General features: G+C 42.4%; 1 protein-coding gene across 3 annotated transcripts in view; it reads right to left on the bottom strand.

Moving 5' to 3' along the window:
• Positions 1-3,880: 3,880 nt before the first annotated feature.
• PTPRC (protein tyrosine phosphatase receptor type C) overlaps positions 3,881-24,166 on the bottom strand; it is a 110,123-nt gene continuing 89,837 nt past the window's right edge. For all 3 annotated transcript variants that reach the window (XM_066625340.1, XM_066625341.1, XM_066625342.1), the window contains 16 exons: positions 21,761-21,870; positions 19,103-19,193; positions 18,900-18,976; positions 18,712-18,748; positions 17,725-17,822; positions 17,147-17,272; positions 16,428-16,585; positions 15,748-15,883; positions 12,736-12,885; positions 12,325-12,415; positions 10,305-10,438; positions 9,328-9,462; positions 8,403-8,525; positions 7,853-8,034; positions 5,929-6,064; positions 3,881-5,363 (listed from right to left, as the gene is read on the bottom strand). In XM_066625340.1, the coding sequence (XP_066481437.1) occupies positions 5,085-5,363; positions 5,929-6,064; positions 7,853-8,034; positions 8,403-8,525; positions 9,328-9,462; positions 10,305-10,438; positions 12,325-12,415; positions 12,736-12,885; positions 15,748-15,883; positions 16,428-16,585; positions 17,147-17,272; positions 17,725-17,822; positions 18,712-18,748; positions 18,900-18,976; positions 19,103-19,193; positions 21,761-21,870 (2,063 nt within the window). In that variant the 3' untranslated portion in view covers positions 3,881-5,084. The remainder of the gene's footprint in view (positions 5,364-5,928; positions 6,065-7,852; positions 8,035-8,402; positions 8,526-9,327; positions 9,463-10,304; positions 10,439-12,324; positions 12,416-12,735; positions 12,886-15,747; positions 15,884-16,427; positions 16,586-17,146; positions 17,273-17,724; positions 17,823-18,711; positions 18,749-18,899; positions 18,977-19,102; positions 19,194-21,760; positions 21,871-24,166) is intronic.

The following is a 24,166-nucleotide window of genomic DNA, read 5'->3' as shown; positions in this document are numbered from 1 at the left end:
AACAACAATTTTTAAAAAAATTGTTCATAGATTGAATTCCATAGCCCCATCATTACCCCCAAGGGGCATGGATACCCCTGGTTAAGAATCCCTACCTAAGGCTTTCCTGAAATGATGCTACATAAACATAAGGTTGGCAGCAATCTCTGTTGCTTAATCTGGTATGGTTCCTTCCCCCAAAGGCATCCAGCAAGCTAACAGCTGGACACCTGTGTGCATATATATGCAGACAGCCCTCCTACCTGCCTCCTGTTAGTGTTGTATTGTTTTCAGTGCCCCCCCCACTTCCTGTTTGCAGACAGCACAGAGATAGCACTAGCATTTATAGATAGCACAGAGACAGCGACACACAGGAGACAGCAACAGGAGGGCTGCAATCAGAAGGAGATAAGTCATTTGGGCAATGAATTGCAGTTACGTGAAACCACGGGTACAGTATCCGTGCATATAGGGGGACACCTGTACATGTGAACAAATGCATCTGAAATGTAAGCATGGATAAACTATGAAAGACTTGGAGAGGTCCTGAAAGGAACATTCATCCCCAGTCTGGAAAATGATTGAGAGATGTCTGGAAGTGGACTGAAGAGCTTTACTATTGCAATCTTTGACACTGTATGAAAAACTCCCTACTTTGACTAGACTACACAAGCCAGGATCAGGTCAGAGATAGTCTCAAGCAGGCAGTGGCACAGATTGTTATTCTTAGAGTGTATTCACAATGCTGCACACTGGGGCAGCAGAGAGCTGGCTGTGGATTCCTGAGCCAGACAACCCCCAGTAGTGCTTGGCTGGAAGCAAATCAAAGGGTGTTTTGTCCCTTTAAGTATTTAGAAACATTTTGGAGGGGACAATGGGGGAGACCCACCCTTCCCTTAATCTCTTTGGCAGACACACTGGTGAACTGGGTGATCAAGCAATTTGTATTACTTCTGTATTAGTTTTGATACATTTTATAAAGATTAACTTACATTTGAAATGCTTTAGCACAGCCTGGTGGACAAACAATGTAATTATACAGAAATATACACACATGTATCCTCATGCTTCAAGTGCCTGAAATTAAGACTGATGAATAAAACACCTATATACACATCAGAGTGTTAAGATAAAAGACTTTACTATCATTCTTTCATTGATCCAATCCCAATCTCCCACCTCCATTTCCTTCCTTTTCTTCCTATGGACATAGTTCTAAAACTGCCTGCTATGCACCTGCCAGACTGCCTTGCAAGTCCAGGTAAGACTAGAAAGATGGCTTGGAAGAGATCCTTGCTGCACATCACTATCAGGGGCTCACCAAAAACAAGCAGCAGTGTTGGATGTCATCTACCTCTTCCCAGCACTGGATGTCCTATGTAAGGAGTTCAGAACAGGTAAAGAAACAAATCCAGACAGGGAGCAGAGTTACTGTGGAAGTCAAATTGCTCCCAGATTTCACCTAAACCTTGACATTTAAGGTGAATTTGGGTCTTTCCTGTACAGGTGAAATGCTTTGGGGAAAACAAAAAAGTGTCCATAAATCAACTTGCAAAATGATCTTATGCACAGGCTGCATAAAAGTCAAACAGCAGAGACAGGATACAGTTCTCTGTCATACGTGCAGGAAATGTTAAAACAGGCAATTCTCACTATGTCTACTTCAAAGCAGTTTTTGTACATATATAGTCCTGGTACATAATTGTAGAAGCTCTTGATTTGTATCATTATGCAATCAAATTATATTTTCTGCAGTAGTATTACTGTTATTACTGAAATGCTATTGTGCTGCAAAAAGTGGAGCAAAGCCTTTTGGCTAGCTTGATTGAGTTCCTGATGAACACTGATGCCTGGTGGTTATCAGAGGCTACTAGAATGTGCAGGTTGCCCCTACTCAGTGTCAGATTTACATATGGGCCTGAATGGCCCATGAATGGGCTGCAGTTCAGGGCCTCATAATCTATGGGGGCCTCAGCCTCCAGCCAGAAAAGAATAATTAAATTTAAAAAAAATTGCCATTAATTGTATTTATTTCATTTGAAAAAATAAAAATCAGGGGCATACCTAGGCCAAAATAACATAAGCAAAAGTTCATGTTCTAGACTGAAAAGGGTAAAGAATTATCTATGGTCAATGATGTTCCAACAATGGTTTTCTGATCTAAGCATTCTCTGCAGAGAAAATGATCAACTGTGACTTGCTGATTTTAATAATTGATAATTTGGCATCCCAAAAAAATTGAAATAAGCTGTTCTGACTTTGTATATAGTGTAATGTTTAGCTATGATTCTCCTGCAAATGTTCAGTGTGAATGTCTTCATTAATTCCATACTTTTGTAAAACTTATTAAAGGTTATAAATTTATAAGTTTCCTTTCTATCAGTGCTAAAATTTCAACAATGTCCTACTTTCACTGATAAGGAAGAGAACAAGGTTTGTTTCTCATGATCAGATGCTATTAGGTTTGGGCCTCCCACGGTCTCCTAATCCAGAGCCATCAGTTGCTTTAAGCAAGGACTGCCCTTATCTAGGGGCTAAAGTGGTGTGTTCTCTCTCTCTCGCTCTGTCTGTGTGTGCGTGCATGCACAGTTGGATAACAAAAGAGAAATAGCCTGTTGGTTTGTTCTCATGTGAATTTTTAGGATCTTAATTGGAAGATCTTCTCCAGGTCCTTCCACCTGCAGAGATGAGGCGAGCTGCAACTGAGTCAAAGGCCTCTTAAGCAGTAGCACAGCAGTAGATAACTTCTTTTCTGAAAGAAGTTTGCACCTGTTTGCACTTGTCTCACTAGTTTTCTGATGTCAGGTGAAACCAGTTTTATTCCCCTGAATTTTTAATAGACAATTGATGTTATTCTTCTCACACATTTAGCACCGGACCCACTTTTTAGAATGAGAATCTGTCAGGACCCACCGGAAGTGATGTCATGACCGGAAGTGACATCATCAAGCAGGAAAATTTTTTAACAATCCTAGGCTGCAATCCTACCCACACTTACCCAGGAGTATGTCCTATTTACTATCATTGTTAAAAGAACATACAAAGTAGTTTGCTAAAAGTACAGTTCTGTAATATTTCCCCAGTCACATATCATGGTAGCATCAAGTCTAATAGTTTAAAAATAAAATACTGAAATGAATGGGGACTGACCTGAAATTGGCTTGCGACCCACCTAGTGGGTCCTGGCCCACAGTTTGAGAAACACTGCTGCAAATAAATAGAGAGAGTAAGAGCAAAGAAGTGATTTTTGCAGCTGCAAGAAGCAATCTTGGAGAGCTGCTTGACATTGACATGTTGACATTCTGGGGGGAACTGAAGTGTCTATAAAGAGCAAGTCTGTTGGATTGAGACGGTTGTATCTGTGAGCCTTGCCCACCATGTGTTGAAGGTGAGAGGACCCGTCTCACTCCCTACTGGTGTGCTATTACACTTCTTATAATTGCAGGGGGGGGGGTGTTGATGTCATTCTGGATTCCAAGCTCCTTTCTCCAGGGGGCAGAGAAGAAATTGCAGATGAATTTAGGAGCTGATCAATGAGCATTACTAGTACTACTGTATAAACGGTACATTCTTGGCCCGTGTCAATGTTCCCAAAGTTTTGATGTCTGAGAATACTTTTTTCCAAATTGAAATTGGAGATATGCAGCTTTAGAGTAATCATGTATGGTAAGAATTACCCTCAAAGCAATCCACCCATTAAGGGTTACTTTGGACAATACGGCCAATCAGTTTGGCCCATCATATCTTACCTCCTTCCTACTCCAAACTGCAAACTGCCCCTAAGCCAAAATGTAGAAACATACATTTTGGGTTTCATGAATCTATCTTTAAACAGCATCAGCCCACCTTCTTATACTAACACCAACACTTAATATGCCTCAGAATAACATTTTTTAGCTGATACATTATTTTTTATTTTCTTGGAACATTAAAGAAAGCTAAATTCCATTGCAGTGGAAGTGAAATGTCACCAGTATAATATATAAAACTCTTTCATATCATATTTGTGAGACCCACAACATTTCAGAAAGAGTAGCATAGAAACCAAGACGTAAGAAGAAAACACATTGTAAGAAAAGTTATATTAATGTCAGAAAAAAAGTTTAAAAAAACAACTGCGCTAACATAACAGAATCAAAACATCAACTCAATATTTTGCCAGCTTTTTACAAAACAATCTATGCTTTTATCAGATGTCTTGGAGAGCCAAAACTGAACTGTTAAGTGAATTTATTTGAACACAGTGACATCTTGAGGCCAGTTTTAGAAATGCTAATCTTGATAGGATTTTGCAGCTCTGTTAATGCCCATTGCTTAACTTCAATGCCCTTGGTTTGTGCCATTCCAGTTTATATAGGAATCTGTCTATCAGATCTATCTTTGCTTGACAAATATCCACTGATTAAGTTATAGTTTATCATTACTGTTCTGCACACCTATTCATTATGCTGTGCATTAGAACCAAAGGATTAGGGTGTATTTCTTACCTGCCCATTTTGGAAAGGCCATAAAATTAATGTTAATTACTGCAGTCTGCATACAAAGAAGAACTTCTTTAGGTTTCCCCTTGGCAAACCCAATGGGATTCCTTTTTGCTTTGATGCCTGATCAGAAGCTTCTTTTTCAAACTCCTCTTAGTTTCAAAAGTGGTTTGTCACATGGCATGCTGTGCTTTGTATATGGCCTTTACTAGAAGGATAATGGCTATACAGAACTGGTGGTATCTAATTTTGTCCTAACTATTTTTTGTTGTTAGATTTACTTTAAGATCATAGGTAAAATAATAATAATTATAGCTGCTATACAATTTAAGAAAAGAACAGAGTACAAATTAAATCAAACAAGTAAAAATGGCACAGCCACACACAAACACAAAAATTCACAGTGCATTATAACAACCCACAAGTTTCAAGTGGCTTACTCCATATCGTACCATGGGAAACACAATTCTACATTCCAGGATTGTACAAAAATATTTCTCTAAAGAAAATAGAGGCTTGGATTGAGAGAGAAAGAACTATTTCTCTTTGGGGTCTTAATTTACTTCAGAATGCAACTAACTGACATCTACAGATGCTCTTAATTGGAAGGGTTTAAAAAAGCTTCTAGTTTATGTCCATTAAAACTGGATTTGTGGGTCCGTTTGAAGAACTTTCTGCTTCCCTAGAGTCATCTTTGGCTTTGGAATCTTCTTGCATTTCCGCATCATTTCTGGTTTCCTGAACTGGATAAGAGAGGTCGATTTTAACTGAGTCAGCCTCATTTTCCTTCTCCACATTTTTTTCAATATCAACTTTGTGCTCTTGGCATTTGCTTTTTTGCAGCTGTCCATTCTGGGCAGGATACATACTAGCAACAGTATCATACAGAAACTCATAATCTTCCTAAAAAGACAAAGAGAAAGAATTAGCAGGGGCAACCCACTAATGAAGCCAGGGAAAGTGGCTGCCTGGGTGGCAAAATTAAGCACTTCCATGGCAGAATGATTGTTTACAGCATTTACATCCCACCTTTTACCAAGGGCATCAAAGCGGCTTATAGAGTGAAACACTGAATGTCAAATAACAATCAAAAATAACAAATAAAAAATCAGACAGAACTGATGTCTGGACCTGAAAGCAAAAATCTATATTACAAACAGCAGTTAATAGTCCTACTTGGTTGTACATTGAGGGGAGAAAGAAGTATAATGCTTACAGGTTATTGCTTTATTGCAGTTTTAGTCTACTGTATTAGGTTTTAGTTTTAATTGTTTTTTACTATTGCATTTTGTTGATTGAACTGTTATTCTTTTAAGCTGTTTGTGCTAGCCTCTTTAGATTCATTCAGTAAAAGAATGGGGTATACATGATTGTAAATAAATGCCTCTCCACCCACCCATTGAATTGTAGTGATAATGACAGAATTAATGCAAAATAAAATCCCAATTACTCAATACAATTTACTTACAAAAGAGACAACCATTCCTGATCTGGCTCTACGAAGACCTTTCACAACTTGGAACACATCTATTACACCTTCTGTCTCCGCACAATCCAAGAGGTTCATCAAGGCACAGAATATTCCAGTTTGCTGGGAACCATCACTACAAAGTATCACAGAAAAGAGTGCTAGTCTATGGCAGCAATATGACTGAAAATCAAGCAACACCTTTGAATAGTATGGTACTGTTGTGGCAATCCTGATGTTGGTCTGAGCCAGCACCGCCATCGCTGCGCCAGCTCAGAGTGTTGCCAACGTGCCATAAAGCATGTTTGCGACTACTTGTGAGTTGGCAGCACTGGCTAAAAGACGTGTGCTAGGCCGCCAGTGCTGAATCCAGGAGCAGCACTGGCTGGAGCAGAGAGTCTCTCACCAGGGTCATGATGAAGATGGTGGGGACGGGACATTTCTGGGTGCTGTGAGGTTCGAAAAGAGGCGGATTGGACCTGGGAAAGGCCTGGATCAGTGGAGGCCTCCTCCGTTGTATTATAACCCCCTTCCCGGCCCTCCCAGCTTTCCACCTGGCTTTCCACCAGCTAAACAGCTGGCATGAATCTGAGAAGTTCCATTGGACAGAGTAAAGGGAAAAATATCCCCTTACCCCAAGGAGACCTTCAGCTGCCTCCTAATCTGTGCTGGACACAGCACAGGCTGTGCGGCCTCGCTGGGTTGGTACAGGTTAGCATTGGGGTACCCTTGTGCAAAGCCAGAGTGCAATGGCAGCAGCATACCAAGGGTGGGTGATAGCAGCACCTGCCCTGGGTACAACCTGGACAGTAACAAAATGGACATCAAAGCTTATATTGATAGTTATTAAAATAATCTTACAGCCCAATGCTACATAACCCCCTGCATGCTAATGCAGCTGATATATATACACTGCTGAAAAAATGAATACGTTGTCCGATCCACACTGTTATGCGATTAGGTCATTAAGTGAACATTCAGCCCAGTCTAGTGCCTTTGATGTGTAAAACGACACTCCCTGCCAGACACTAGCTGGCTGCACAGGCTACTGGAAATAGATTGCCCCTTCTTTGCATTAAGAGCCTCTTTATTGTATACACAGACACTCTGCTGCAGGCTACGGGAGACCTGACTGCCTCATTAAGAGCCTCTTTGTTGTGCTTTGACCACCGTCGAATATGCAGTCTGTCATTAACTGAACGGTTGTTAAGCGACGCACACCTGTAGAGCAAGCATTTTTCCCACTCTCATAATTCTAGAGCAGGGGTGGGCAAACTTTCAACTTTAGGGATCCTGGACCTTTAACAATTGTATAGAAGAGGGAATTTCAGAACAAGATGCAGCTTGTTATCTCACAGATGTCAAGCTGAACCTGCTGAAATTCTCTCTCCTAAACAATTGTTAAAGGTCCAGGATCCCTAAAGTTGAAAGTTTGCCCATCCCTGTTCTAGAGCTTGGTGGTCAGCCAATGAAATCAAATTGCCTCTAAATTGAGTCAAAGTACTTTGTCACACGACACGCAATTAAGTCATGAATATCACTGCTAGAAGAACCCCACAAGTTGTAGGGATAGATACTAATTAGGATAGATGTAAAGAGGGATTACTTAGACAATTCATGGAGAATAGATCTCATGCAACCGAAACCTTTGATCTGATCCAGCAGGAGCTAACCACAGCTAGCACCTTTTCTACTCTACAACTCCTGAACAGGAACAGTTTGACTAGCACACATTTCTGCAGCAGGACCCTTAAATGTTCACTCTAGTGCAGGTTCCTGGGCAAGGGAGTGGAGGCACAAAAAGCTGCCTCCCATGGCACTGTGCAACACAAACCAGCCTAAAGTAAAAATGAGTTTTGAAAATGCCACACACAGATGAAATCAGGCCTTGGCATGATGAAATTTCTCCAAAATCGACACCTACCGGCAGTGAACCACAAGTGGAACATTCTTGTTGTATGTTTTTGTTTCAGCTGTTGCCTCTGGTGATGGAAGCTTCTGTTTGAGATTCTGGATCATGGTGATTAAGTCACTGGGGTTTTCTGGAAGAGCAAACCCTTTCCACTTCTGATACTGATACTGGAACACTTTTCGAGTTTCTTTCCTCTGCAAGAAACAGGGGCATAGAGAAGCTCTTCAAAAGATGGCAAAACAACCCAGAGAGAAAAGGAGTCATATAGCTGATAACATGAAATAAACTATGTGCTGGCACAGAAACGCCAGTTGAATCCAAAGGTGCCTTGGATGAATAGAAAGGCATTTCCACATGTGCAAGGTGGCTCCTCACCTCCAAATTCTGCCAATTCACCAATTCATATAAATCAAAAATCCATATTAAGAAATTATAGCACCAATCAAACATATAAAGGAAAACAAATCAGACCTCAGAGTTTGATGTCTGTGCTTGTGTTTTAAGCTCTCCTTTAAAGAAGAAAATAATGTTGGAAGGTAGAGGGAGTCAGTTATTATTTTACCTTTGTGTGTGTTAGATCAAAGACACGAATGGTGTAGCTGGAACAACAGTTTGTGTCTTTCAGTTCAACAGTCAGTCCATCATATGTCTGTTTTCCATCTCCCCAATACTGCGCGCAAAGTTCCTAGGAGTGAAGAAAGGCAAAATCAGTGGTTCCAACATTGGAATAGTGGTAGTTTTGAGTTGGAAAATTATGGTACAGAGGTATTTGCAAAGCCAAACCAAGTTCCCCCAGACCTGGCTGTTCAAGAGTCAAATTAGTATTTCATCTTTGATTTGTTAGGAAGAACATGAAAAAGACTTTGATATCAAAGGAAAACGGGGCCACTCACACCCTATATGCATGGAAATAGACAAAACTCTTGTGGTAATCAGATGCCAATAGAACTTTTGGGACCTATTACTGGCTGATGGTCCTCTTCCATTAGACTCCCATGATAGCACAGCGAACACTGCTATGCATTCAAAGCAAATTTGAGCCTGAGATGTCAACAGGCACTGTAGACCAAATTGAAAAAAAGCCTAATAATTAACTTTGAAACCCAGGACTCACACTCCAAGCAAACAATAGCAGTCGTGCATTTATAGCACATTTGTTATGTTCATACATTTATAGCATTTAGTTTGGTGTAGAAATTATCCTCAGAACTCTGGAGTATCTGTAGGAAATGCCTTTTTGTCTGACTAAGCAAATCTGGATTTATCATTTTAAAGTTTCAGTCCAATGCACACTTCCCTGGGAGTAAGAACAGATGAAAATCATGGAATTTACTTCTGAGTAAACATGTACAGCGCATCTTTTTCAACTGAAAACACCTTTGGCTTTTGGAATAAAATATTCCTTTTCAGTTAACAGAAACTGAATGTTAATATTTCTGTGTCAGGCATAGAATGCCATGGCATAATGCTGTGAAGACGTGACTCACTTGAGTTTCATCTTTCAGCTCAGTCAACATAACAATAACTTTCACTTTCTTTTGATAAATCATGTTCCAGAAGTCACCAATGGTTTCTGCAAGTGGCCCTTGTGTTGCTATCATTGCATTCTGAAGCCAGTAGCCCTGCAAAAAAAAAACAAAAATAAAATAAAAAAAAAACCACCCAGAAATCATTCTGAAGTAATATAATTAAGAGTCACTTGTCACGATACAGAAATTAATTTAATAGTAAGTCAAAGTAGTGTGAGCGAGTTTTTAAAAAATCACTGTTGGAAGTCTCCTCTGTGTAATGACCAAATTCAGCAAAATAGAAGTAGGGTAATGTTTATATTAATTCAGGGTCAAGTTTTTCAAAGATCAAAGGATAAGCCCATGTTTAGAGCCCAATCCTACCCAACTTTCCAGAGCTGATGTAGCCATACTAATGGGGCATGTGCTGCACCCTGAGTGGGGGCAGTCATGGAGGACTCCTCAAGGTAAGGGAATGTTTGTTCCCTTACCTTGGAGCTGCATCGGTGCTGGAAAGTTGGATAGGATTGGGCCCTTAGTCTTTCATAGCTCCTTATGCACAGAACCCAACGAAACAAAAATCAAATCAAGCCAAGGTGGGCAGAAAGTTAATCCACTGCCCAACACAGCATGGGTCTCTCCTCTACGGGGGCTTGGGAAGTGTACCCATCACTCCCCAGGGTGCATCACCCAGAGCAGACAGTCCCCCAATGCCCACATTACTGCTCTTTTAGGAAGTCCAGTATCACACTTTGAAAATGATAGATATAGATGGTAAGTCCGAAGTACTATGCTTCAAACTCACTCTCCGAACAGATATGTGGTGTCCCCTCTCTTTCACCACTGCCCCAAAACCCGGTATTTTTTTCTCTCCGATCCTTGTAATTCTTATTCTCAGACGTAACAAGCTTTAAGTGCACCTAGTATCAACAAAGTTAAGTTCTCCAGACACATACAGTTATATAGGAAGCGTTGATATATTTGCTGGGTTCCTCGCAGTCACTTTCCTCATCAGAGGATTCATTGGAATCATGATCACTCTCTCTGCTCCCCTCCTCTTCATGTCTGAATAATACTCTGTTGTAGTCATCTGTACCACAAGAAAGTCAGAACAGGATCGTTTCACAGGGTAATGCCAATCATCACTCTATTACAGAACCTGTATGCAAAATCCACAGCTACTGAACATTCTATAATGACAGGGAGTGCACTACATGGATCTACATTTTAACAGGCTATTCTTTTGTTATATAAATTAGAATGGAGTAAAATAATCTGGTTTGCCCCCCCCCCAACTTTCTGATTTCCCAAAATATCCCTAGGTGTAACCTCCTTATAACTTCTCCAACTCTATGGATCTTAGGTTTCATGCTTTCTTAAATAATCCTACTTGTTTTCATGAAGTCTTTGATTGTTTTAAACCAATAGTGTCAAACATAAGGCCTATGAGAAGCGCTTTATCTGGCCCACAAGCTCTCCCAGCACCATCAGCAGCAGCTGAGCTTTGCTGAGATGTCACTGCTGAAAGGGCAGCCTGTCAGCCCATGTAACCATTGAGCTTTTCCATATCTTGAAAATATTATCAAGATCTGTGTACCTTCTGTTATTTGTAGCTAATGATTTCCTAAGTGAGAACAAAGTGCTTATTTCTGGTCCTGACCTGATTAATGACATCACTTTCTGCTTAATTACGTCACTACTGATCCACAGCAGGCATCATGAATGCTATCTGGTGTGCTGTTAGGCAATGAGTCTGACACTCCTTTGGCTTCATCCCAACTGCAACAAAGTCTGCAGGCCAGATCAGACCATACCTCTCCCTGTTGGAATTACATGAAGGTGACTAGCATACCCCAGTGGTATTCAAACTGAGGCATTGCGATGCCCCAGCCTGAGGGTCCTGGTCCCTTTCCCCTTAAGGGGCGGGAGCATCCAGGAGGCAGGGAGGAGGCAGTGGCACGATCCCCAGGGTCATGCCGCTCAGGGGGGCTGCAGGGCCTTGGTGCACTTGCCCTTGCAAAACGGGAAGCGGAGTACGATTGCCCCACTCTCACTTTCCCTGACCCGGCTCCCCGCAGCCAGGGACAACTGCTGCAGGGGCTGGAGGGTGCACCCAGTCCCTGCAGCCCAGTCAAAAGGGGAAGTGGGGTGATTGCGCACTGCTTCTGGTTTAGCGGAGCAGGGCACGATCGCTCCGCTGTCACCTTCCCTGACCCAGGAAGTCCTGCCGAAGGTCGCGCAGGGCTCCCCACACCTCCACGGGGCTGCAGGGGACTTGGGCAAGTGCACCAAGCCCCTGCAGCCCCCCCCCCGAACGGCACAATCCTGGGGATCGCACCACTGTCTCCCTCCTGCCCCCGCAAAGACTTACTGCAGGATTCAAACTCCCTGCGAGTTTGAAAACCGCAGGCATACTCTGTTCACTTAGTCTGTTCACGTGTGCTATAATGTTTGAATCCACCATGAAATCCAGTAAATACAGGTGCAGATTGCACAGTTAATTGCCAGATTTTATCTGGGAAAGAGACTGCATGAAATCAGACTACATTCAGAGGATTTTATATTTGTAGACCATATTTGATGATAGAGCTGGGACTGACCATTCTGAGTATGCAGGGGGGTAGGTGGGCATGCTGTCACTGTTTGCCACATATATGGGCTGGACTGAAGAGAGGAATCATCAACTTGGCCCTATGCAGCTGCATTTTATCACCTTCATTCATTGTTATACCAGATGCTCTTTTTTCTATTTTCCCTCTTGCCCCTATTTGACAAACTCTTTGTGCAAAAATTTGCCTGCTTTTTTTTTTTTTTTGCTATTTTGTAAAATACCAACTATATGGCATTACATACATACATAAATAACAAAAATTGGCACATCTGGATTAGGTCAGGGGTTTTCTTGTTTCCATTAAACTTTGCCAAGTAACCAGAAAACTATGCTTCTTGCAATTTTTTTCCCACTTAAATACTCACATGGAATAACTGCTGAACTCCGGTTTTTACTTTTATTTTCCTCTCTACTGCCAGTTCTCTGTGACTGCCAATTCTTGTATGCAGGCAGCCTCTAAAGAAACAGACAGGGAAGATTACACAGCATATTCCAAATACAAGCTCTTTCTTAAGCAGCACTTAAGAAGAAATACTACATCATCTCTCAGCATCCCTTCCTTCATTTCCTTTCCTTTAAATAGTTTCATTTTGTAAGCAGTGTCTGGTCTAGGTAACCAATTTCACTCCTAGGCAAAACTTACAAGCAGAAAGAAGGAGATGTGCTTGGAAATGAACTGCAGAGAGGCAGAATACGTATTGTCCAAGCTTTTCATTAGATAAGTAATTTCATTCTCTTTTGCACTTAACAGAAGTGCCTAGAAAGAAATAATTTACCTGGAATTCAGCTTCCAACAGGGATGGATCACTGGGAGGATCTCTTTTCTTCAGGCAATGGAGATAGTTGCACAGTTCGGAGACACTGACCTCTGTTTCACCATACTGAATGTAGTCAACCAAAGCTTGATGGATCAGGATGTATTGTGTCTAATATTCCCCGGGTTGTGTCAAAAGCAAAATTTAAGTTAAAGAATTGTATGCAAAATTAAACGCTTACAAAACAACATGCAGAGTAAAATTATTCTGACCCAAATTTTGCTAACTATGTTATTTTATTTCATTTCATTTCATATCATTTTAAAGATTTTTATTCCACTTTTCCAGCGCTCAGGGCAGAGTACAACTATAAAACATACAATTGATAGAAAGCACAAAACCAATTAAAATGATACTGGAGAAGTTAAAAGACGTAAAAATAGCAATAACATATAATAAAAGTAGTGTTAAAATCAGCAACCACATACCTACAGGTGTTAATTTACAAAGGGGTCCCCAGGAGCTTCAAAAGCCAAGCAGAATAACAATAATTTATAAAGCCTGCTGGAAACCAAATAGAGAGGGGAATGTCCACAGATTCTCTGGAAGCTGGTTCCAAAGACATGAAGCCACAAGAGAAAAGGCCCTGGACCTTGCCACCATCCCCTTGGCTTCAGATGGCAGAAGGATCCTAAGCAGGGTCCTGTCTGATGATCATAAGAGATGTGCAGGATTATACGGGAGAAGGCAGTCCTTGAGGTATCCTGATCCTTCCTATGCCACAGGTGGGGGTGTTTGAAAATGTTATGTTTTCACATATTTCATGATTTGAAAGGGAGAAAGCAGAGTTTTGTGTTCTCTTTTTAATTAACTTTAAACGATTTTAAAAGTGCACTAGGTAGGTGATATACTGTCAGTAGATGAGCCACAGTATTATGTCCAACCGGAAAAGCAACCTTTTTTTAATTTCTGGAAAATATCTTAAACACAAAAACGCAGTGTGTTGTTTTTTTAATTGAATATTTTAAAAACAAAATGTGGTGTTTTGCGTTTTTATGTATTCTTAACCAAAACAAAAAACAAAACACCTCCAGTCACAGGGCTTTAGAGGTCGTCACCGACATCTATAATTCAGCTCAGAATGGAATGGGCAGCCAGAGCAGAATCAGCCTGTCAAACCCCAGTGAACAGCTGAGCCACCACTTTCTCCACTAACTGCAGTTTCTGAACCATCTTCAAGGGTGGCCCCAGGAAGAGTGCATGATAGAAGTCTAAATGATCTGTCACCAGGGCATGGACCACCAAACAGACAAAAGGAAATATTTCTTTACCCAGTGTGCCACAGGACATCGTGATATGACTCAGCCTAGTTGTCTTTAAAGGGGGATTGAACAGATTTGAAGGAAAAATCCATCACAAGTTTACAAGTCATGGTCACTCTATGCAATGTCTGGGTTTTACAGGTAGCTTATTTCTGAATGCCAGACTAGGTAGCAACAGGATACAGGTATCTTATTGTCCTGTGTGGTCCCAGAAGTACTGAGTATGGACCACAGTGAGATACAGGAAGCCAGACTAAGAGCCCAATCCTGGGCTCAGCGTGTGGCTCACCACTGGCGCGTACTGTCGCAAATGTGCCATAAGGCGCATTTGCGGGCCCTACCGCCAGGCAAGCACTGGTGGTAGCCCAGTGCTGGCCAGCGCCGGGCTACTGCTGGGCAGCACCCAACCTCTGTCACTTGGCGGTCGCTTGACCGCCAAACAGCAGAGAGGTAAGCGGGGGTGGGGGGAAGGAGGCATTCTGGGGAGGGGGGATGCAAGTGGAGGGTGGGTGGAGGTCGGGGAGGAGGCATTGCAGGGAGGCAGGGAGAGGCATGCCAGAGGAGGGAGCGGGGAGGGAGGGAGGCGGGACCAGTGGAGCAGAGCTCCACCAGATCCAAAACCTCTGCATTGGGCTCACCCCCCAACAGGGAGGCACTTGATTCATTGCCGACCTTTTTATTGAGGGTAAATCGAGTAGCTCCATTGCAGGGCTACTCTGTTTACTCGGGGCAAGGGGATGAAAGTCCCCTTCTCCTGAGGATCCACCGGCAGCTGCCTGAAGCGTGCAGGATGCAGTGGTAGTCATTTTCGACACTGCTGCAGCCATACACTCTGGGCAGCAAAGGACCAGGCTGTGAGTGGGCCCTTGGCCTGATCCAGCAAGGTTCTTCTTATGCTCTTATCAGTTTCCACAATCCTGACACACTCAAAAGACCGACTTCCCTGCTCTATGAAGTCAATAAATAAGATGAAATAAACATGAAATTAACGTAATCCTTGATTATATAGCTCACATGAATGGACGACTCACATGAGCTCTTAAAGGCACATATTAGCAGCCCAATATAATCATTCACAGACCAATGAAAAAACAGGTTGTTGCTTACTAACCTTTGAGCAAAACGAATCAAGAAAGCAGAGAATAGGCAGAAACTCCTGCCTGAGAACAAGTGGGACTGTATTTGACCACCTTGTCCAATCATGATGCAGTACGAGGGTCCACTATCTCTCCCAATAACTGATAATATTGCTATAGGAAGAGGTGCTTCTAACTTACTAAAATATTTTCTGAATTACACGATCTGTTTACCTCCCTGACAATGCAATCACCATCCCAGCTAGAGCTCTGGCCAGGGCTCTCACAATTATGTATCATGAAGATACAAAACAGGCACAGAGACTTCTTAGTGCCAGGCCGAAGCACTAAGAAAGAAGCACCTTTAAGAAAGGTGTAAAATATGGAAAAACAGGAAGACTTGCTGCTTTAATAGTTTACTGACAATGCATTTACTTTTCATGTATTTGTTTTGTGATGCTGATTTTGGAAGGCCTGCTCTGGGACTGTTCAGAAAAGTGAAGTTGAAATGGTTTAAAATAGATAAAATCAAACAAATAAGGTGAATTGTCTCTCTTGGCATCTTTCCCAAGGCATTTTGCAATAACTACATTTGGCAGAAAAATTTGCCAATTAAGCCAGCTCTGGAAACATACCTCCACTTGAACCATAAGGCATCGCTGTCGCCGTAACTTTACGACATAACCATAGACGTCCACCCTTCCTTCTGTCTCCAATCCCTCCAGCATTGCATCAATTCCAATATATGTTCCAGTGCGCCCAACTCCAGCACTGACAAAACAGTAACAATGAGAAAGGGGGAAAAGAACATCTGTCAAATGCAAAATAGTCAAGAGTTATTCAACCAGTGAAAGAAACTGAAGTTAATCTTCAGTTAACTGCAGTTCTTGTAAAGGCTAGCAAAGGAAGCCAAGAGAACAGGTTACCCCAGCCTTCCTCTCAGCTGCATGTTTCTTTGGCTAAGGCTCAAATCCTAACCAACTTTCCAGCACTGGGATAGCTGTGCCAATGGGACGTGTGCTGCATCCTGCAGTTGGGTGGCAGTCATGGAGACCTCCTCAAAGTAAGGGAATGTTTGTTCCCTTACCTCAGAACTGCATTGCCCTTATGCTGGTGCTAGAAAGTGGGTTAGGATTGTGCCCTAAGGTGAATTGTCAGCCTTTTATCCATTTGATAAAAAGTATCAGCTTCTTTTTATGCATGTTAATTTAGGTAGCAGAACTTGCCAAAACTGACAATGATGCTAATGCTCTCTGATTTAGCTGCAATGTGAAGAGATCACAAAAGTGAGTTCATGTTCCATGTTAAGTTTTACCTGCAATGGACCACAATGGGGCCGCTAAAAAAGTTGCTGAGAGCATTCACTCTGCGGCGCAGTTTCAGAAGGAGATGCGGATCATCAGGTACCCCGTGGTCTGGCCAGCTTGTAAACTGAATGTGGGTCACATCTCTTCCAGTTGTCTTTTCTCTTCTCTAGACAGAAGGGTGTGTGTTTGTAACCATTTATTACTGCCATTTTTGAAATCAAAAGCAAAGAGTAAAGAAACAGGGAAACAGGCTACCTACTAGGAAATGATGATCTCTGAAACTGGCTGGAAGTGTTGGAAGACTGAGAATGCCTTCCAGACCTGTTCCTCATACCTGCTACTACTATAACGATGCCTCACGTCAGACCCTTTTAGGGCTGACCAATCTACGAGGCCAACTGAGGTAGTTGCTTCAGGCAGAGGTTGGTCACCTCCACCCACTTCCTCACCTCCATTACTCCTCCTTCTGCTCCTATTCTTTGAATAGGAAAAAATGGGATGGCACTCTAGCTCACCACCTCTCCTCCCCATTTGCAATATGGGATTTCATACTAGTTATCTGTCTTACAGAGTTGTTGTAAAACTTACAGCATAATTCTGATGCATGCTTACTGAGAAATGCTTACGTCTCATTAAGTCTTATGGGGCTTACACCCAGTTAGTATGCATAGGACTGCAGCCTTATTGAAAGAGTGCATATAACCCACTATTTGTAATTTTGACTTACATTTGTGATATGCAGCTTCTGAATGTTGTAGTCAGGACACACTTTGCTTTCATTTATCTTCACAACAATGTCTCCATAAGATGCTGTCTCCTCCTCCATAGAAGGCCAGTATTTGGCGCATTTGATCTGCAGAAATGCAAAGGTCATCAACTATAAATAGCCGTGTAATGAATGTCAATATCATTGGCTCCTTTTTCCTTCTTTCTAAATTGTAGGGATGATGCACTTTATTTTAGTATTCCATTGAGTCCTGGTTCTTTCCCATCAAGAAAAGAGGACGTTCCACTAGCAGATAGGCCTACTAGGATTGACCATAAGAGAGTGAGATTTTTCTCCTTTGACCAGCAGGAAACGACATTGTTTTCTGCAAGAATTCTGCATAGCTAGTAAAGTCATAAGCAGCAGAGAATGACTGGTTTAAAAGACATACAAGAAAACTTTGGCTGCCTTTAGAAAGCACCATAGGTGACGGGGCGATCCATAAATAAATGGGTGGGTGGATGAATAAAGTAAGCAAAGCATACACCAATATGCATTTTATAGTAATCAAAGCAATGGAGTATGCAAGTTTTTCTCACCCTGTTTCCTTCTTCACAACGAGTCACCATGACAACAATTGTTGCCTTTTGCTCCCAGATCATTCTCCAGAAATCATCCGTTGTCTCATCCTTGGGACCTGGCAGAAATATTACTTCAGTTACTTGGAACTTTTGAATGTGATTGCGCTAGCTAAAAGGCAGGTAACGATAAGCATGAGTCATTAATTTCTGTTAAACCATATTTAATGTATTATAGTCAATATCCTGCTCTGACACGGGCTTCTAGGGGTTTCTGATCAAGTCCTACATACTTTCAGCAATACTGAAGCTTAAGATACTCCCTGAGCACTACTGGTACCCATGTCTCATTACCTTTGCTTGAAGAGAGAGTGTAACTCTCCCTGAATTCCATGTGCCTTAAAAGTAAAGCTAAATCACTTAGGGCGCAATCCTAACCCCTTACGTCAGTGCTTTCCAGCACTGGCATAGCGGTGCCAATGGGACGTGTGCTGCATCCTGCAGTTGGGTGTCACTCACAGAGGCCTCCTCAAAATAAGGGAATGTTTGTTCCCTTACTTCAGAGCTGCATTCCCCTTATGTCAGTGCTGGAAAGTATCACTTACTTCTGAGTAGACCTGGTTAGGATTGTGCCCTGAATCATGTGCCCTTACTGTTTTACACAATAATCATCTGGAGAGAGCAGAAAAGGACACAAACAATTCAAATAGTAGAATCAGTGTGTGTTACTGAACAATCATCTTAACACGCTAATTCTTTGTTTTTTGATAAAATTTTTAATCAACAGAATTTTCAGAAAGACACACTTTTGTGCACTCTTTGTTAATACATAAGGAATATTTCCAAGTGCATCTCGTTTGTTCAACAAGTCCAATAATATCACCATCATCATTGTTAATTTGTTTCCTCATGCAGACAAGTCAATCAAGAAGCAGAAAAGTATATTATGTTGACTGAAAGATTTAAGCTAGGCATAAAATGATGAAAGGAAAAAAAAATATACACTACCTTGGGCAGCAATGTACTTTCTTGGTTCTTTGAAACCCTATGATATAAAGTCATATATTATGATTTTGTATATAAGCATTCAAGAATCCACTAGCATTTGGACAGTGCTAGGAATCACCAAACTATGGACAATACTTCATTAGTAGATTATGAATGACATAGAAATTCTGTTAATGTAAATCACTTACATCAATGTGACTGGCGTTTATGTAGTCGGATCCTGGGTCACCGGCTATTCCAGAGAGTTCCACGCGGTTGTAGTCATCTTTTCAGATGGGCAATTAGAAAAAGAAATCAAGATAAAGAATTGCCTCAGACTCTTCGGTTTGGTAACATTTTGGAGAAGAGAGGGAATGAAAGATTGTGGGTATATATTTGAATATATACTTACAAGGGAGGATATCAACATAGCGATTTTTGTTCTGGTTGTAGGATTTGCGTGCCTCTTTGATAGAGAATTTAGTGAAAACTCTGGGAATGCTCTGCAAAAGACAGTATCTGCTTGAGTAAAAAATGTTTTGTCAAGTGGCTATAATTATAGGAGTAAATGTCTGAGGGCCCAATCCTATCCAATTTTCGATCGCTGGTGCAATTGGGTGTGGGCTGCATCCTGTGATGGAGGGGCAGTCACTGGGATCTTCTTAAGGTATGGGAACATGTGTTCCCTTATGATGGGGCTGCATTGTGGCTACACTGGAGCTGGAAAGTTGGATAGGATTGGATCCTCATATATTTAGCTCTTATGGATCACATGTTTACTCAGTAGTAAGTTCCATTTTGCTCAGTGGCGCTTACTTCCAGATAACTGCATAGGATTATAATTGTGTAGGTGCAATCCTATGCACGTTTACTCAAAAGTAAGGCCCGCAGTGGTTTGTTCCCGTGTAAATAAGCAGAGAAATACATCCTACAACTGTTTCAATAATAACCATTTCTTGTTATCTGCTATCATGCCTTCAGTTCCACATATTTAATTTTGCATGTATGAACACTTAAAAATTCTAATAAATTTAGTGGGACTTTCTTTTGAGTAATCATGGTTAAAATTTGGTGCTAGAAATTGACATAAACTTCGCAACCCCCATGTTTTCCAAGATGTTAATTCTGTTTATTGCAGTTTATACAATAAATTGTATAAATATTTATACAATATACAGTGGATGGTGCATCAGTGAGGAAAGATTAGCTGTGGGCAACTATCAGTTAGAACCTCAGAGTTCATAGGTCAAGATCCACACTCAACATGATTATTTAACTGACCTTATATAAGGGCTGTTAATATATTTTTGCTATTGTGAACTGGATATGAGAAGTCCAAGGTGTAGACTTGGTTTAATATCACATTGCTACAGGAAATGCCAGTGAAAAGGCTTGACAAGACTGACGATTATGGGTTTCAGCAAAACAGGCCTCAGTGACTCATGGACATTCACTATTATGGAAAGACAGCTGTCATGAAAGGAGGGGGACTTCTAGCAACTACCCACTGATCCAGGGGGGTGATGCCTAGTGCCAAGTGCTTACTCCCTTCCCATCCCCCACTCTTCCAATCGGTTTGGACATGCAGCTTGGTAGAACAAGACCTGTTAGAGGTCTTGAGGGGCAGGAGGTCTAGGGGCAGGAGGTCTGGTCTAGAGGGTAGAGCCTCCATTTGCCTGAAGATTAACATCCACAAGGTCGCCAGTTCGAGGCCACCGGCACCGTGCGACCTTGAAGCAGCTGGCAAGCTGCAGCTGAGCTGTTCCATCTGCTCGGAGCGTGGGAGGATGGAGGCCAGAATGTTAAACCAGATCGGAGTGTAACATCTTGTATGTAGTGGTTCTTGAAAGAAAGAACCTTCTTTCAATTTGTAAAAATCCCTGCGTGGATTTAATAAGCCTGCCTATGTAAACCGCCTTGAATAAAGTCTTGAATAAAGACCAAGAAAGGCAGTATATAAATACTGTATATTATTATTATTATTAGATCTAGACTGCTGACACCAGCCCCAGAGATCTGGTTCCCAGAGAGGGGGATGGGGACCAACTAGTAATACCTGCAGAGCGGAGAAGCTGACAAATCCATTGATCCCAGAACACAGCAGAGGCTTTAAGCCAAAAGGTTTTATTAACAGATGCAAAAACACAATGCAAACAGGCTTGGTTTCTCACAGGTTAATGTTCCCTGAATGGTGTTGGCTCTGCAGGAAAGCCTCAATGTGTAGGCCCTGCTGGTCTAGGTAGAGAACCTGGATCCCAACTCAGCCTAGCCTGAGCTGAGGGGACCAGGAGCTCCCAGCATCTGGAGGGGAAGGACAGACCAACACAATCTGAAGCTAACACTCCATCCTGGCTGACACTTGGTCCCTGTCTGTGTCCCTGGGGCTCTCCCCAGCAGTCTTCTACTCTGTTCACCAGAGAGTGGCTCTCCCTGTCTTGCCCTGAGAGAGAGAGAAAATCTCCTCAGGCCTAGTTATCTTTCCTCTGGCCCTGGCTCCCCCAGCTCCCCAGTTCTCCAGTTGTTCTCCAGTCTCACAGAACCGGAAGCACCTCAGAACTGGAGGGAAAATCCTCCACAATGAAATGCAACTGTTAACTACTTCATCACAACAACTCTGAGCTGTTCTTCAGAGATGAAAACAGAAACATCAGTTCACCATGAATTGTGTACATGATTCTTTGTGACGCGGGTCATTTGGAAAAGGGAGGAGGTTCATATCTGGAGGAACCGAGCAGAACTCCCTATGAGGCTATATCTCTTTCTGCAACATGCTACACTGAACAACATCACAATGTTACTGGAATAACAACCTGCTGCAAAGCTATACAAGTATGATCAATTTGGAAGTAGATCCTTTTTTTCTTTTGGTCATCTTCAAATGAAGCTCTCATCCTTCTGGACCGTGTGCCCAGATATTGCCCAGAATTTCTGCATGTCCTTTACTCTGTACTGCTCTTTCCACAAAGCGAAAAGGCTTGAGTTGAGATCTTCTTATTCCCCCACCAAAGAAAGACCAGACATTAGTACAAATATTTCTGAAAAATGGCTTACTTTTTTATTAGATACCAACCTGAAATTCGTCCAAGAAGAGTCTTCCTTCATCTGCTATCTTTCTCTTATATGCTTCCCACAATGACTCTGCAGGAATTGGGTCTATATTCATCAGATTTTTTTCATAATCTTTAAAGCACACAGAAAAACATCCATATCATTATGTTGGTACTTTTAACCTGTACAATGGAAATGGACTACAAATTTAAAAGTATAGCCCCAAAATTCCTCCCCCCCCCCCGGTCACAATTGTGCAAACACTTTGTAAAAGTCACTTTTTCTTCATTTTGCTTTGAAACAAGGAGGAAAACAGTGAGAATCTAGACTCATACTGCTAGAGGACATTACAAGAGGTGATTATGAGAATGCTAACAGGATCTCCTCTGCTGTCCATTTCCTTGTTAGTGTTCTTACAATCACCTCCTATATAATCCCTGAACAGTATGAGTCTAGGTTCTCTCTGCTTCCTGTTCCAAAGCAAAATAAAGAAAAAGTGATTTTTACAAAGCATTTGAACAGAGAGGTAAGTCACAATCATGGAAGGGGGAGTAGGGTTCGCTGCTATCTGCGGTTTCAGGTATCCACAGTGGAAGCAAGTACCTTATGTTGGCAACCTTCAGTCTCGAAAGACTATGGTATCGCGCTCTGAATGGTGGTTCTGGAACAGCGTCTAGTGTGGCTGAAAAGGCCAATTCAGGAGTGACAATCCCTTCCACACTGGGAGCAAGTGCAGTCTGTCCCTGGTCTGTCTCCTTGGCTATGGGCCTTCCTTCTTTGCCTCTTTGCCTCAGACTGTTGGCAAAGTGTCTCTTCAAACTGGGAAAGGCCATGCTGCACAGCCTGCCTCCAAGTGGGCCGCTCAGAGGCCAGGGTTTCCCACCTGTTGAGGTCCACTCCTAAGGCCTTCATCCCTGCAAATATTAGGGAACACCTATACATGCTTTTGCAGGCCTGTAATACATTTGCAGTAACAATTAAGTGACGGTTAGAAAACTAAAGTCATTTGCTCAAATGATACAATGCATTCTTTTAAAAGTGTGCACATGTTGATCCCATGTGAACAATAGACCTCTAAAATGAACATGACCCTTGTGATTAGTCTGTAGCAGTGGTTTTCAAATCTTCTACTTTTCAGCAGTGGTGGATCTTCCCAGTCCTGTGCCCCGGGGCAAAGGTCCGTGATGGCAACCCCCTGAAAATCCGCTACCTCTACTCACCTGTGGCTCACAGAGCCTCATGCAACCTGGGGCTACACTGGGGAAGCCTCCTAAAACTTCCCCAATGCTATAAACTGTGCTTCCGGGAAACTGGAAGCACAGTTTCTGATCCTGTCGGGAGCCTCAGAGAGGGGTCCTAGAGGATTGCTCCCAGGGCATTTGCCCCATGGAACATAATGGCAGGTCCGCAACTGCTTTTCAGAAAACCTCTCCATATCTATTTTTCTGTGCAAGCACTCCTGCATATCTGCTACACAACACTTGTTCCACAGAGCATTGTAAGTGCATAGTCTATGCTTGCGGAGTGGTAGCCAAGTTCCCTGGGCCTCACAGTTGCCCTATGTGAACTCAGAGTGCCAGCCAGAACACACCCAACACACTTTTGCAGTTGCACTCTGCAGGAATAGCTCAGTGGTGGTAGGCCAGCTGCCATTCAGAAAAACTTGCCTGCCTTCACAGATTTCACTGAGTAACCTCAGGTATACTTCCAAGGAATCCCAGGGTTCCCTAGCACACACAGAAGACTAATGTTTTATAGAAAGGGTGGAGGAAAGAAGATCATTTTCTGAACATGGGAGAGGGGGGAGAAGCCTGCATCTTGTTCAAAAGTAGTGATTTGCATTTTTATTTACCTACTCTGTTTTTAGCATCTCTTAAGAACAGAGTCAGTGGGGCTTCCTCCCAGGAAAGTGTGGATCCGATTGGGCTGTGAGGTGTCAGGGGCTGGCGCTGCAGGGGAGCGCTGCAGGGGAGAAATCGCAGGCATATTTGAATGGGGAAGAAGCATGCTGCTTTTGCTTGCTGGGGTTGCTGGCAGAGAGGGAGGAAGATTGGGGGTCTGTTTATGAATGGGGGAAAAACACGCAGCTCTCTGTCTGCTTCCTAGTTTGTTTGGTGCTTGATGCCAGCTGGGGGAGGGGGGGACTGAGAGAAAGGGGACAGACAGCTCCCTTCTGTGTGTGAATGAGGAAAAACAAACTTCTGCCCTGGGGGAAGGTGCCCACCAGCTCCCCGGCTGACTGTGTTCCTTTGCTACTGCTTGTTTCCAGTATGGGGAGGGGGGGGGAGAGAGAGAGAGAGAGAGTTTGTATTTGTGTGTGTGTGTGTGTGAGTGAATGAGAGAGAGAGAGAGAAAGAGTAAAACATGCTCCTGCAGGGAGGGGGAGAGGGGAGGGAGCCCATGCTGACTCCTCTTAAGTTTGTTTTGT

The sequence above is a fragment of the Tiliqua scincoides genome, chromosome 4, assembly GCF_035046505.1.
Source record: "Tiliqua scincoides isolate rTilSci1 chromosome 4, rTilSci1.hap2, whole genome shotgun sequence".
Taxonomy (NCBI): domain Eukaryota; kingdom Metazoa; phylum Chordata; class Lepidosauria; order Squamata; family Scincidae; genus Tiliqua; species Tiliqua scincoides.
This window is presented reverse-complemented; position numbering and strand designations above follow the sequence as displayed.